General features: G+C 46.0%; 1 protein-coding gene and 1 long non-coding RNA gene across 5 annotated transcripts in view; both read right to left on the minus strand.

The window, feature by feature from the left end:
• The window catches only part of LOC134794986 (uncharacterized), a 207,723-nt gene that overhangs the window by 27,423 nt on the left and 167,550 nt on the right, over nucleotides 1–12,750 (minus strand). The gene's annotated exons all lie outside the window — the stretch shown is intronic.
• LOC134794873 (E3 ubiquitin-protein ligase UBR1) overlaps nucleotides 1–12,750 on the minus strand; it is a 60,501-nt gene that overhangs the window by 25,232 nt on the left and 22,519 nt on the right. For all 4 annotated transcript variants that reach the window (XM_063766684.1, XM_063766686.1, XM_063766687.1 and 1 more), the window contains 2 exons: nucleotides 12,208–12,350; nucleotides 1,310–1,412 (listed from right to left, as the gene is read on the minus strand). In XM_063766684.1, coding sequence (XP_063622754.1) covers nucleotides 1,310–1,412; nucleotides 12,208–12,350 — 246 coding nt within the window. The remainder of the gene's footprint in view (nucleotides 1–1,309; nucleotides 1,413–12,207; nucleotides 12,351–12,750) is intronic.

Here is a 12,750-nt window from a genome sequence, read left to right on the forward strand (position 1 = left end):
TTAATTTTTTCTACAGCTGAGTGAGTGTCTTCAGGCTTGAAAGAGGTATATATTTGTAGGTCATCTGCGTATAGGTGATATTTACAGTGACTGATGTTGTGGGTTATATCTGCGCTGTATAGTAAAAATAAAATAGGGCCCAGAATTGATCCCTGGGGAACGCCTCTGGTGACTATAGACTTTTCTGAGAACATTGACACGCCCTGTGAGTTGCGTAATTCTACCCTTTGGGTGCGCTCACCAAGATAAGAAGCAAACCAATTTACCGCTTTAGGGTCAAATCCATAGTACGTTAATTTGGATAGCAATAAAGTAACATTGATCGTATCAAAAGCGCGCGAGAAGTCAAGTAAAACAAGAATTGAGGCTTTTCCGCCATCTTGGGCAGTGAGAATGTCATCGACAACATCAAGAAGCGCAGTTGTTGTGCTGTGTTTTTTTCGAAAACCTGATTGATTGGAGGGGAGAATATTTTGTCCTTCGAGGTATTCTACTAATTGCATACATATTGTTTTCTCTAATATTTTAGACATGAGAGGGAGAATACTTATGGGACGTAGATCTTTGAAATTAGTTGGTGAAGTAACTTTAGGGATGGGTCTTATCACAGCACTTTTCCAGGCTCCAGGGAAAACGCCTGTTTCAATCGACTGGTTAATAATAGCTGTAATAGTAGACAATGTGCGTGGTAAGGTCATTAATAACATATCGAGTGATATATTATCATTTCCCTGGGCCTGGGTGCTAATGGAGCGTATTATTTTATCAATGGTGGTTTCTGTTACTGGCTTAAGTTTAAAGTGTGCATCGCTGTGTCTATTGAATTCGTAATATGTTAAGTTAGATATTCTAGTTTTGTTTTCGCCAGGAACATCAAGAAAGAAGTCATTTATGCCATTGGGGTCTAATAAGTGTTGTGGTATTTCAGAATCGTATAGATAAATAAAGTTTAATTTAATACATTAGATTTGTTTTATTTTACTATGTTTCTACATGAATAACTTAAAATTAATGCCGTTAAAATAATTTTCACCGTTGGTTAAAATTCTCCCACATTTCAAAGTTTGAGAACCTGTAAACAGCATGATGACGTAGGCGCGTGTCAGTTAGGTCATACGCGAATCTCGGAATGGAGTACCAGGCGGAGTATATTATTATACCATGCCAACATTGATGTGGGCCGCATGTACTTGGAGCGACGCGACGAAATCGCGGGGTGAGCCACGCCTGGCCATACTTAGATTAGGAAGTTCGACTATAAGCACCATGAAGACATCTTTTGCTTGTAGTATTTGTAACAGCAACTGACCTGTTCAAACGTATGCGTTTCGTCGTTATAAAGTACTGTGCAGTAGCAGTCGGGCTGGTCTAAGATCTGCAGCGGATCCCGTTCTCTTTCGGCATCTTTTAACCTAGAATAATATAAATAACACATTATTATAAATTAAAACACAAAATAAGTATAATTGAATTTGATTTAAATAGCCAATCGGTTTTCGGTAGAGTAAAACATCGTGGGGAAACCGGAATCCCCATCTTCTTCTTCCGGCCTTGTCCCATTTCTAATTGGGGTCGGCTCTCCTAATCCTCCTTCTCCAGAGATAACAAACCGGAATCCCCATAATAATCCAGTAACTTTGTCGAATTTTGTAACCTGGCTCTTTTGCGTCAAATCCGGTAGTTCTGATTTTTTGCAGACTTGTTTATGATGTTGGCCCAATGAATAATCCAAGTTTGTGACCTCGAACGCCGAACGCAACTTTGTCAACCCTGTTTGGGGGGGTATACGATCTTGTGGCTACCGGGCCGAATCGGCTTTGATTGACCTTAGAAACAATTGTGCCAACCGGCCGTGCCTGAGACAAAAGTGTATACTCACTGCACTTACTTAGCCTACGAATACAAGTTCGAAAAAAATATAAAAATTTTACCTTCCAATAAAATTGTTATTATGTTTCCTTCTACGTCAGAGGTCTTCATTGAGAGAGTAACGTCTCCGGTGTCCGATAGATGCCGCTAGCGTCTATGTAGTCGCTCCGCCCCACGCCGTGACGTAGTTCCGCTTCCCCTTCCTGCGAACTGTTACTCGCTTTCCGCGACTCGCCGCCCTGACACATTGTTGAGGAGAAGTACCGTCGGCATAAAAGTAGCCTAGTAGCCTGCCAGGAAGGCATTACTCAGACCTCTGACGTAGAAGGAAACATAATAACAATTTTATTGGAAGGTAAAATTTTTATATTATGTGTTCCGTACTCTACGTCAGAGGTCTTCATTGAGACCTGTTTATTATCTCCTGGTGGCGAGTCAGCGGGCGCGCAAGCGTTAGGGCTACACCTACTGTCATAGAACTCAGAGAAAGAATAAATATATATACGCCTTATTGCAACCCATGAAATCACAGTGACTCGTTATAATGATGCATTACAGGAAATTGAGAATTTAAATTGTAATCCCAGGTTCGAATCTGACGTTAAACTGGTTAAAGAGATTTCTCATTCGAAATCGCATCCGATCCGCAGAATTTCGGCGATAGTATCGTCTGAAAAAGTCATGTTTCCAATTAACTTAAGCTAATTGGATAGTTTTCCAGCCAATTTAGTGAATAAGTACATCGTGGATCGAAAGCAATCGTAGGCGAGGCCGGCTTGGATGAGACTATGGCTGGAAGAAATAGGCGCAGTGTCCCCTAACATTTTGTGTAATTCTCACAAGTTGACGTACCCAGACTACCTACTTACTGGGTCTATACTTTATTCCGGAGTCTCTAAGAGTCCAGTCGGTAAGACACGTTATCTGGTTTAGAGCCGAATTTTGGACACAAAATAATAGCGCGAAAGTTATCTATGCAATTGCCCGGGCTACAGAGTAGTAGAGTAAGGTCCCACCCCTGAGGACCCTGCGGCCTGATGCTAACAGTTAAAGAGCGGCAGCTCTTCTATATAGGTACGTTGTAGGGCTATTCAAGTTAGGGCAAGTAATTTTAATTAGATTTCTCGCGTCCCAAGCTGGTGGTTTGGGAGGCGCTGGTCTCGCTATTAATGGCGTTGGAAGAAGGCATAGTGACCGATAGGCTTATGAACAAGTGTCGTTCTGAAAGCTAACATGGACAGTAGAAATAGGTGCCTGAGATAGCTCGTTACTTCACTGGATATTAGAGGTACCTGGCAATCAATCTTATTTTTGATGCACCATGAAGACCATTTCTACATTGTGGGTGTACAGGCGGCCTAGACAAGGCGACGATCTAAGGAGTGCTCCCGGTACTGGTTTTCTATACAAACACAGTACCAGAACCGGGAATACCCGGTTCTCGCCATACAAACTCAGTACCGGGAGCATCCCCCGGACGATCACTTGAGTTTCTTTCTGTCTCTTTATCACTCTTCCATATTAGTGAGACACTGACAGTTGCGTCTCGTTCGCTACGTAGCGTTAGCCCTTGGCATGTTGCATGCATGCGCCAGTCACGCCAGTAAGTACATCAAGCGGACGTCACTCCTGATCCCGCTAGCCCGGTGTTGGAGCGTCCTATCTGACAGGAGCTACGCCTCGATTCTTAAGGTCGTTGACTCGTTAGAAAGGGCGGTCTGACGTTGTTTTCACTAGGACCGCCAGTAAATTGCAAGCTTACCGCAGCTGCGTGAAGGCTCTCCTCATCACGCCGTCACAGTAAACAGACTAGGCTGGGAGGTGGAGACATCCATGCCAAGTCGTATCACCGGCAGCTGCCAAACGCGTCGTGGTAGCAGTTCAAAGAGTCGGTTAAGAGCGCTATTACATTTCGGCGTTGAGCGAGTTTAGGTATTTTACGCGCTGCGGCAGGCCGTGCGAGCTCAGTACGCCGATCCCTTCTACCACACTCGCACTACAATGATGGATTAAACATTCTTGATCCTTCGCGAAGCATATTGAAATCAACCATAACAACACTAACTGTACTTAACTTTTAAAGTTCTAAAACTGTTATTTGGTAAGAACGAAAATACTAAATGCAGTGCAAATGTACATAGGGGCTGTTCATAAATTACGTCATCTATTTTTGACGATTTTTGACCCCCCCCACCCCTCAAATCATCCAAAAATCAAGCTTCGGATGAATCTGTTCCTCCCATTTGAAACGACGTAATTTATGAATAGCCCCATACTTGTACTTATGAAGGTATATTACTCGAAAGAAATTATAGGTACCTACTCGCTTATTTACATGTTTCGTCATTGCATTTGGTACCTATAGGTTGTAAAGTTTGTATCAACGAGGGTTTAAAAACGAACTGGTACTGAGGATCTGATGATGATTAAGGTGGTCACGGATACCAATCAACCATGTAGTAACATGATTAGGCTCGTTTGATTCGTCTCAACAAGATCTTTGACACTGAAGATACACAGGGTCTGATGATGGAGCTTGAAGGTGGCCACGGGTACCAGTCTATCATGTAACTAAACAACTTCGTGTTTGGGCTCGTTTGATTCGTCTCAACAAGATCTTTGACACAAGACAGTACTCAGGGTCTGATGATGGAGCTGGAAGGTACCATTACCAATCAACCATGCAACTAAACCACATCGTGTTTAGGATCGTTTGATTCGTCTCAACAAGATCTTTGACACTAGGTGATACTCAGAGTCTGATGTTGGAGCCGGAAGGTGGTCACCGGTACCAATCAACCATGCAACTAAACCATTTCGTGTTTAGGCACGTTTTATTCATCTCAACAAGATCTTTGACACAAGGTAGTACTCAGGGTCTGATGATGGAGCGCGAAGGTGGCGACGGGTACCTGTCTGTCATCATCAGCTCCATCATCAGACCCTGAGTAGTATCTTGTGTCAAACATCTTATTGCGACGAATCAAACGAGCCCAAACACGAAGTGGTTCAGTTACATGGTAGACTGGTACCCGTGGCCACAGTCCAGCTCCATCATCAGACCCTGAGTACTAACTTGTGTCAAAGATCTTGTTGCGACGAATCGAACGAAGCCAAACACGAAGTGGTTTAGTTGCATGGTTGATTGGTACCGGTGACCACCTTCCGGATCCATCATCAGACCCTCAGTACTACCTTGTGTCAAAGATCTTGTTGCGACAAATCAAACGAGCCCAAACACGAAGTGGTTCAGTTACATGGTAGACTGGTACCCGTGGCCACAGTCCAGCTCCATCATCAGACCCTGAGTACTAACTTGTGTCAAAGATCTTGTTGCGACGAATCGAACGAAGCCAAACACGAAGTGGTTTAGTTGCATGGTTGATTGGTACCGGTCACCACCTTCCGGATCCATCATCAGACCCTCAGTACTACCTTGTGTCAAAGATCTTGTTGCGACAAATCAAACGAGCCCAAACACGAAGTGGTTCAGTTACACGGTAGACTGGTACCCGTGGCCACCTTCCAGCTCCATCATCAGATCCTGAGTACTATCTTGTGTTCAAGGTCTTGTTGAGACGAATCAAACGAGCCTAAACACGAAGTGGTTTAGTTGCATGGTTGATTGGTACCGGTGACCACCTTCCGGCTCCAACATCAGACCCTGAGTACTATCTTAGAATAGAATAGAATAGAATAGAAATACATTTATTTATGACAAACAAACACAGATGACAAAAACATGTTGACAAATATACAATGTATAACATTTAGTGAAAAATGCCATAAAAGGGTCACAACTCAGCATGTTGCTGGCAAAGCCAGCGCTGTTCTTCCGTTGTAACCCAGGCTTACGCCGTTCGACGACGAGGCGGTTATGCTATAATTTACTAAACTAATTAAAAACTAGAACTATACCTAAAACATAAAATTGAAACTAAAACTATTTAATATACAACTTCAACATTGCGGCAATTGCCGTATCTGGAACAGGCCTGACAGCCAAATGACAGCTGGCCGCCACGCCATGGCCACGTCACACGGCACGACACCAGCACGGCCATATTTGTGCTATGACATAGCTATCCACGTGTACATTTTGTGCAGAAGACTTAAAAACTTCTAGTCGTAAAAGCTTTAAACAAACCAAAACTATATCACTAAATTAATTATTTGGAAAAGACGTACAAATTAAAATAAAGTGACAAAAAATAGTGCAGAAATGGTTGGCTCATGGGACATAACTACAGGTATGTGAAAAAAAAAGGCTTCTTAGATAAAACTAAAATAAAAATCTTGTGTCAAAGATCTTGTAGAAACGAATAAAACGAGCCTAAACACGAAGTGGTTTAGTTGCATGGTTGATTGGTACCGGTGACCACCTTCCGGCTCCATCATCAGACCCTGAGTATTATCTTGTGCCAAAGATCTTGTTGAGACGAATCAAACGAGCCCAAACACGAAGTGGTTTAGTTGCATGGTTGATTGGTACCGGTGACCACCTTCCGGCTCCATCATCAATCAGACCCTGAGTACTATCTTAAGTCAAAGATCTTGTTGAGACGAATAAAACGAGCCTAAACACGAAGTGGTTTAGTTGCATTGTTGATTGGTACTGGTGACCACCTTCCGGCTCCATCATCAGACCCTGAGTACTATCTTAAGTCAAAGATCTTGTTGAGCCGAATCAAACGAGCCCAAACACGAAGTGGTTTAGTTGCATGGTTGATTGGTACCGGTGACCACCTTCCGGCTCCATCATCAGACCCTGAGTACTATCTTGTGTCAAAGATCTTGTTGAGATGAATAAAACGAGCCTAAACACGAAGTGGTTTAGTTGCATGGTTGATTGGTACCGGTGACCACCTTCCGGCTCCATCATCAGACCCTGAGTACTATCTTGAGTCAAATAAATACATAATAGAATGTCAGGTCGTTTCAAATATTTTTAATCCTGTCCGGTAGTTTATTAAACTGTACCATTATAAATTATAATACTATAAAAACGGTGCTAGGATCAAAGTCTCTCGTTGCGGTTTACACGCACACAGTATAGCGTTTTACACGGCGCCCGCCGCACACAATGATAAAAAACCTCGTCGTCGCCGTTGAAAATGTGCGGAGCCGACCGACACACGTCCTGCCTCTACAAGCTCTGCCGCGGCACTGAGCTGGCGCAGCGCGCGTCATCGGTAATATAGAGTAGTTTTCAAAAAATTGCCAAAAAATTATAGTAGAATTTCATAAACACTAATGTATACCAACAGTATAAGCAAACGTTGCAGATTGCTTGAGTATGAAAATGACTTCGATATTAAGTAGATTTTCGTAGGAATTGACACTTGTTTCGGAGAGAAAATCGAGTTCGTTTTACTTTGATTTTCTCTTTCTCAAAGGTATGTAGGAAAAATATAGTTTGATATGCCTAAAGTACAGGGTATTAGTAATACAAAATAGCCAGGTTTAGCAGAGTAAAATTCTCAACATTTCCAAATAAGAGCTAGCCATTCAGTGCTTCACGGGGTTTTTCGGAAACGACCATCAGAAAAAAAATCATTACTAATTTAATAAGTCCTTTTTCTAATATTTACAACGATATTTATAAAGATAAGAAGACGCTTTTACTGGAACAAGTACTCATTGTTTCTAATAATGAGCGCAAAGTCCTGAATTTCGTCGACTAGTATCATCAATTTTGCATTATTTCGACTTTTCTTGTAAGAGCGCTCTTAAGAAATACCGTGGCACAGTGCGAGGGCTCTCGAAAGCGGAGGCCGGCCAACAGGGCGCCTATCAGGCGAAGATAGTCTCGGCGGCTTCTGGGCGCAGCGGCCCCTCGGGCGCGCAGTGACTTCTTGATAAACCGTCGCCCTCGGGAGTTGTACCGACCTGGTAAGTAGCAAGGAACCAGCGCGACCTGTAGACGGTCTGCTGGCATCAGCAGTTTTTGCGACAGCCGTAGTAACGGAAGGGATGTAGTGTCGCCGTCGTTTTATGTATACTGTAACGGTCCGGTTGTATGTTTGTAGGACACTTCTGTCGTCAGCGCTGCAGATGCGGCCCGTTAACGATTACTCTCCACTGAAAGGGCCTTACCTCGTACATTGTCTACCATTATTGGAGATTGTAACGGACTGCAGGCATAAGATGAGGAGGGAAGTGGCACGAGGTTTTCGGCAGCTGTCAGAAGTGTTGCTGGGGACTGCGAAGGTGTCACCTTCCTCCATGAACTAAAGTTTGCGAATTTAAGACTAAACAGGAGGCATTGAGTCTCATTTCTGCGAGGAACTCGGCAGCAAGGCAGGCCTGTATGTCACGAAAAAGAAAACTTTCAATCGGGGTGCTGTGCCGCGTGTCCCACGTGATGTCTAGGAGCGTGATGGTCTAATTCACTTTATCCGAAGAAACGCCTATATTGAGCTAGTATAGGGGTATGGTAGCATGCTTTTAAAGAAATCGAACTGATGAAATCAAGTCTAAAATCGATTTTGGCGCTTTGCGTAACAAAACTGTTTCGATAAAGTCGAAGACAGACAGATGGAAACTGCTGGAGTCCCCCTGGCCCCTTTCTCTTAGCACCGGAAACTCAAGCTTGTTCAGGCGCAGCGGGTTTATTTGTCCCATTTTGTTTATTAGGGGCTTGGCGAACGAGTTCGTCTTTGTAAGACGGAACTTAAGCTGGAGAGAGCGGGCAGCAGAGAGATAATTATGTGAGGTCTGCAGACCTTTTCGATGCCTTCAACCTCGGTTGTGAGCGGTCGCACAGGATCGTGTCGCAAAGCTGCTCTCCGGTTGGATCGCTCGCTGGCCTCGAGACGTTGTAGGACCCTCGAAGCGGCACGGCTCCTCGTCGATCAGCACCTTTATGAAGCTCAGGGACGCGACGTATTTTCCTCTGGGTATCGACAATCTTACCGCTTTCAACTCCGGGCAGTCGAGCCACGCTAGGACGAGGCTCCTAACGACCTTGCCTGCCGTCGCCATCCTTAACCGAAATCAAGAGTTTAGCGGTCTGTTCGTGCTGTGGCACCATAACTATATGCGCCTGCGTACCTCAATGGGACCATGTGGACAGGACAAAACTGATACCGTGGCGCCCAGCGTCTGCTTGGTGGGCAGCATCGGCGACGGGTAAGTTCGCGGTGGTATTCTTGCGAACAGAACATGGGCGCCATTGCAAGGGACGACATCGTCGTAGTTGTAGGTGGACAGCATCGGCGTGATTGTCGGCGCCATCATGGCAACCGCCGCCGCTCGGGAGGCGCCGGTGCTTAAGGTGAGAGGCGCCATCGTGGTGGCCGGCTCGAGAGGCACCGGTGCGTGGGGCGGGCGGCGCTATCATGGCAGCCGCCACTGGCTCAGGAGGCGCTGGTGCGTGAGGCGAGGACTCATCGTGGCGGCCCGCTCGAGAGGCGCTGTCGCGTGAGGCGGGTGGCACCATCGTGGCGGCCGCCGCCGCCGGCTCGGGTGGCGCCGGTGCGTGAGGCGAGAGGCGCCATCGTGGCGGCCAGCTCAGGAGGCACCAGTGCGTGAGGCGGCCGCCGCCAGGCTCGGGAGGCGCTGTTGTGTGAGGCGAGAGGCGCCATAGTGGCGGCCAGCTCGAGAGGCGCCGGTGCGTGAGGCAGGCGGCTTCATCATGTCGGGCGGCGCCAAAGTGGTGGTCGTCACCACCGGCTCGGAAGGCGCCGGTGCGTGAAGCGAGAGGCGCCATCGTAGCGGCCAGCTCGGGAGGCACCGGTACGTAAGGCGGCCGCCGGTACGTAAGGCGGCGTTGGTGCGTGAGGCGCCATAGTAGCAGCTAGCTCGAAAGCCGTGAGGCGGGCGACGCCATCGTGGCGGCCGCTGCCGCTGGCTCGGGAGGCGCTGATACGTGACTCGTGAGGCGAGAGGCGCCATCGTGGCGGCCAGCTCGACAGGCGCCGGTGCACATGACGGACGTTACCTGCACGGGAGGCGCCGATGCGTGTGGCGGGCAGCGCCATCGTAGCGCTGTAGGCTGGCTCGTAGTTGCACGCATCATCACGGCGACACTTTGCCCTCTGCGGCTCCATCGTGGTGGCCTCCACCGGCGCGTAGGTCACCAGCGACGTCATGACGGACGGCAGCCGACGGGCGAACGGCACCGCCGCTGTACTCGTAATGTTTCCACTGCTTCCACGTAACTTACCTTCCTTCCACATCGAGCAGTCGGGTTTCGCAGGAGCGGTCCGCTTTCACCTTGACGCCAGGACGGGATCGAGAGGTCCGTGATCCACTCGCGCCGCGACCGCAGCAACAGGAGTGGGCGTGTGACGTGTCTCGGAGTCCCGCGGACTGGGAGCGCCCGCACCGCGACACCACTCCGCAGCGTCGCGGCGTCTCGGAGTCATCTCGGACGACAGCAGAAGAAAGTCGACGGCGCCGGCGCGGCGCGCGACACGGCGGAGGCGGGAGGCGGGGCGCCGGTGCCACGGGCGGGGGCTCCCTGTCGCGTCGCTTCTGAACGCCAAATAAAACTAGAATATCATTAAACTGGCTCACCGGATGGTTCGAGACAATCCAAAGCTCCTTATCAGTCCTATAGAAGCGCGGCACCCAGCAGCAGCGCGCGCAGGCTGTCCGCCTCCGCGCCGCCCGGGCGCCGCGCCCGCCGCCGCAGGCACGACGCACGTTCCCTCTCCGAACGCGGAGCGACTTACGTTACCACTTGTTGATAAAAAACTACTGACGCACTTCCTACTTCGATCTCGAAAATGCGCGACCCGCCTGAGAACCGTGCCTGTCAAAGTAGGCATTTACGATGCGCAACTAACAACACGAGGTACTCCCAGGCTTGTTAACGGTAACGATTTTAGCAGCATGGTATGTAAAAAATAATTTAGCAAGAAAAATAAAAATAAAAAGTGGGTAGAATCGAAAAGCACTTTCGATCGCGGGATCGCCAAAAGACTAATAATAGCGATCTCTGCTATATTTCACTATTTAATGGAACAAGCTTTAGTTCGGAAATTTTAAAGCACCATGCTGCAAAAATGTACGCAAAAAAAATTTGCGGACCATCGGACAAGACGGTCGACGAAACAATGAGTCAGGGCGGCGAGTCGCGGAAAGCGAGTAACAGTTCGCAGGAAGGGGAAGCGGAACTACGTCACGGCGTGGGGCGGAGCGACTACATAGACGCTAGCGGCATCTATCGGACACCGGAGACGTTACTCTCTCAATGAAGACCTCTGACGTAGAGTACGGAACACATAATATATTAATTACATTTTGAAAGGCTTTATCTCGGAATATTAGATGTACAGAGACAATTCTAGTGTCTTATTGTAGCAAATTTAGTCTACTTTAAAAACGCCCTAGGAAGTTACTATCAAAAACTAGTACTTTAGGGCTATAATCGCCCAAACCTAAAAAAAATGCGCTTTATTCGATTTTTGACAAAGTTGCGTTCGGCGCTCGAGGTCACAAACTTGGATTATTCATTGGGCCAACATCATAAACAAGTCTGCAAAAAATCAGAACTACCGGATTTGATGCAAACGCAAAATGTATAATTTTACTGTAGGTATTATAAGGCCAAGTACCTTGTCCGAGTTTGAAGTTCATCAGTCGCTTTCGTAAAAGCTAGTGCCAATTCCTGGGATTAAATTGCCAAAGCGGACCCCACAGGAGGAGTTAGCAACAATTGGCTTTCTTATTTTTAATCTGACGAAGCAAAAGAGTATGTGTCATGAGTTGTAGTTGACAGTTACGTTTAAATACCGCAATTTTATTATAAAATGAAAATAAACTAGATTAAACATTACTATTATGGTTCCCATTAGTGGTTCATTTTATGTTCATGTGTAAAATTTATTAGAATAAACAAAATTGTTGTGTGGATCTAGACCAAAGACATGTAACTTCGTATAAGATGAATAAAGTCTAAGGAAAAAACGTGCCTCGGAAATCAAGAAAAAGTCATTCTCGAATAGATGGCGCACACACCTTTAGCCATGCTCGGCTAGATGGCGCGACGACACCGTTTCATATTTAACAATTTTAACACATAGATATCAGTGAATGAACATGGGTCAAAATGATATAAAATAATGAAATCATTTATCCATATATATATACATTTTTTTGATAATTTTATACGTTTTCATTTTGAGTTTTAGTCGTGTGTGTGTGAAAATGTACTATGACAGGACCCCTCTATACTATCTATTCTCTTTGATCCAGACGAACTAATCTGCATCGGGGTTCGTATGTCTCTAAATTACTTTTTGCTTCACTATCGCATTGGGCAACTCTTATGATAGCTGTACCGTTATTATCAATAAATAAAATCACAGGTCCTAATGTTGTCGCTTTTACCTTAACTCGTTGGGCAAGCCGGGCGCGTGGTCAAGTGTGAGCAGCCTGAAGCAGTAGGACAGACAGACGGACGCGACGGTCTTCATCCGCTCTATAACTTCAGGACTGATGCTGGTTTGTGCTTGTTCTTCGTCATCGGGGCCCTGGAAATGTTTTGGATTTATTTAGTTTCATTAATTATTATATTTATTATACAAAAAAAGTGTTGTACGGTGCTCTAAAAATATAAGACTCACTTCTACAGATTACTATCGAGATTAGTATGAAATCATGATGAGACAAAAAGCGAGAAAGAGTAATGGGTAGTGACGAGGGAGTTTTTACTTCAAAAGGCGAAACTTTTCTCTGAAATAAAGTATTTGCCAGTTTGACCAATCACAATCGTTGCTTTAAATAGTTTTAATGAATATTTAAGGGAACGATTCATATTTGCATTTCTTTTATTCACACGAGATCTACATATCTTGTACCTACAAATGTACGCGAAAAAAAAATGCATCCATGTCTTTTTTTCCAAGCTTCAGTGTCGCCGCAGTCGCAGCA

The sequence above is a fragment of the Cydia splendana genome, chromosome 11, assembly GCF_910591565.1.
Source record: "Cydia splendana chromosome 11, ilCydSple1.2, whole genome shotgun sequence".
In the NCBI taxonomy this organism is placed as follows: domain Eukaryota; kingdom Metazoa; phylum Arthropoda; class Insecta; order Lepidoptera; family Tortricidae; genus Cydia; species Cydia splendana.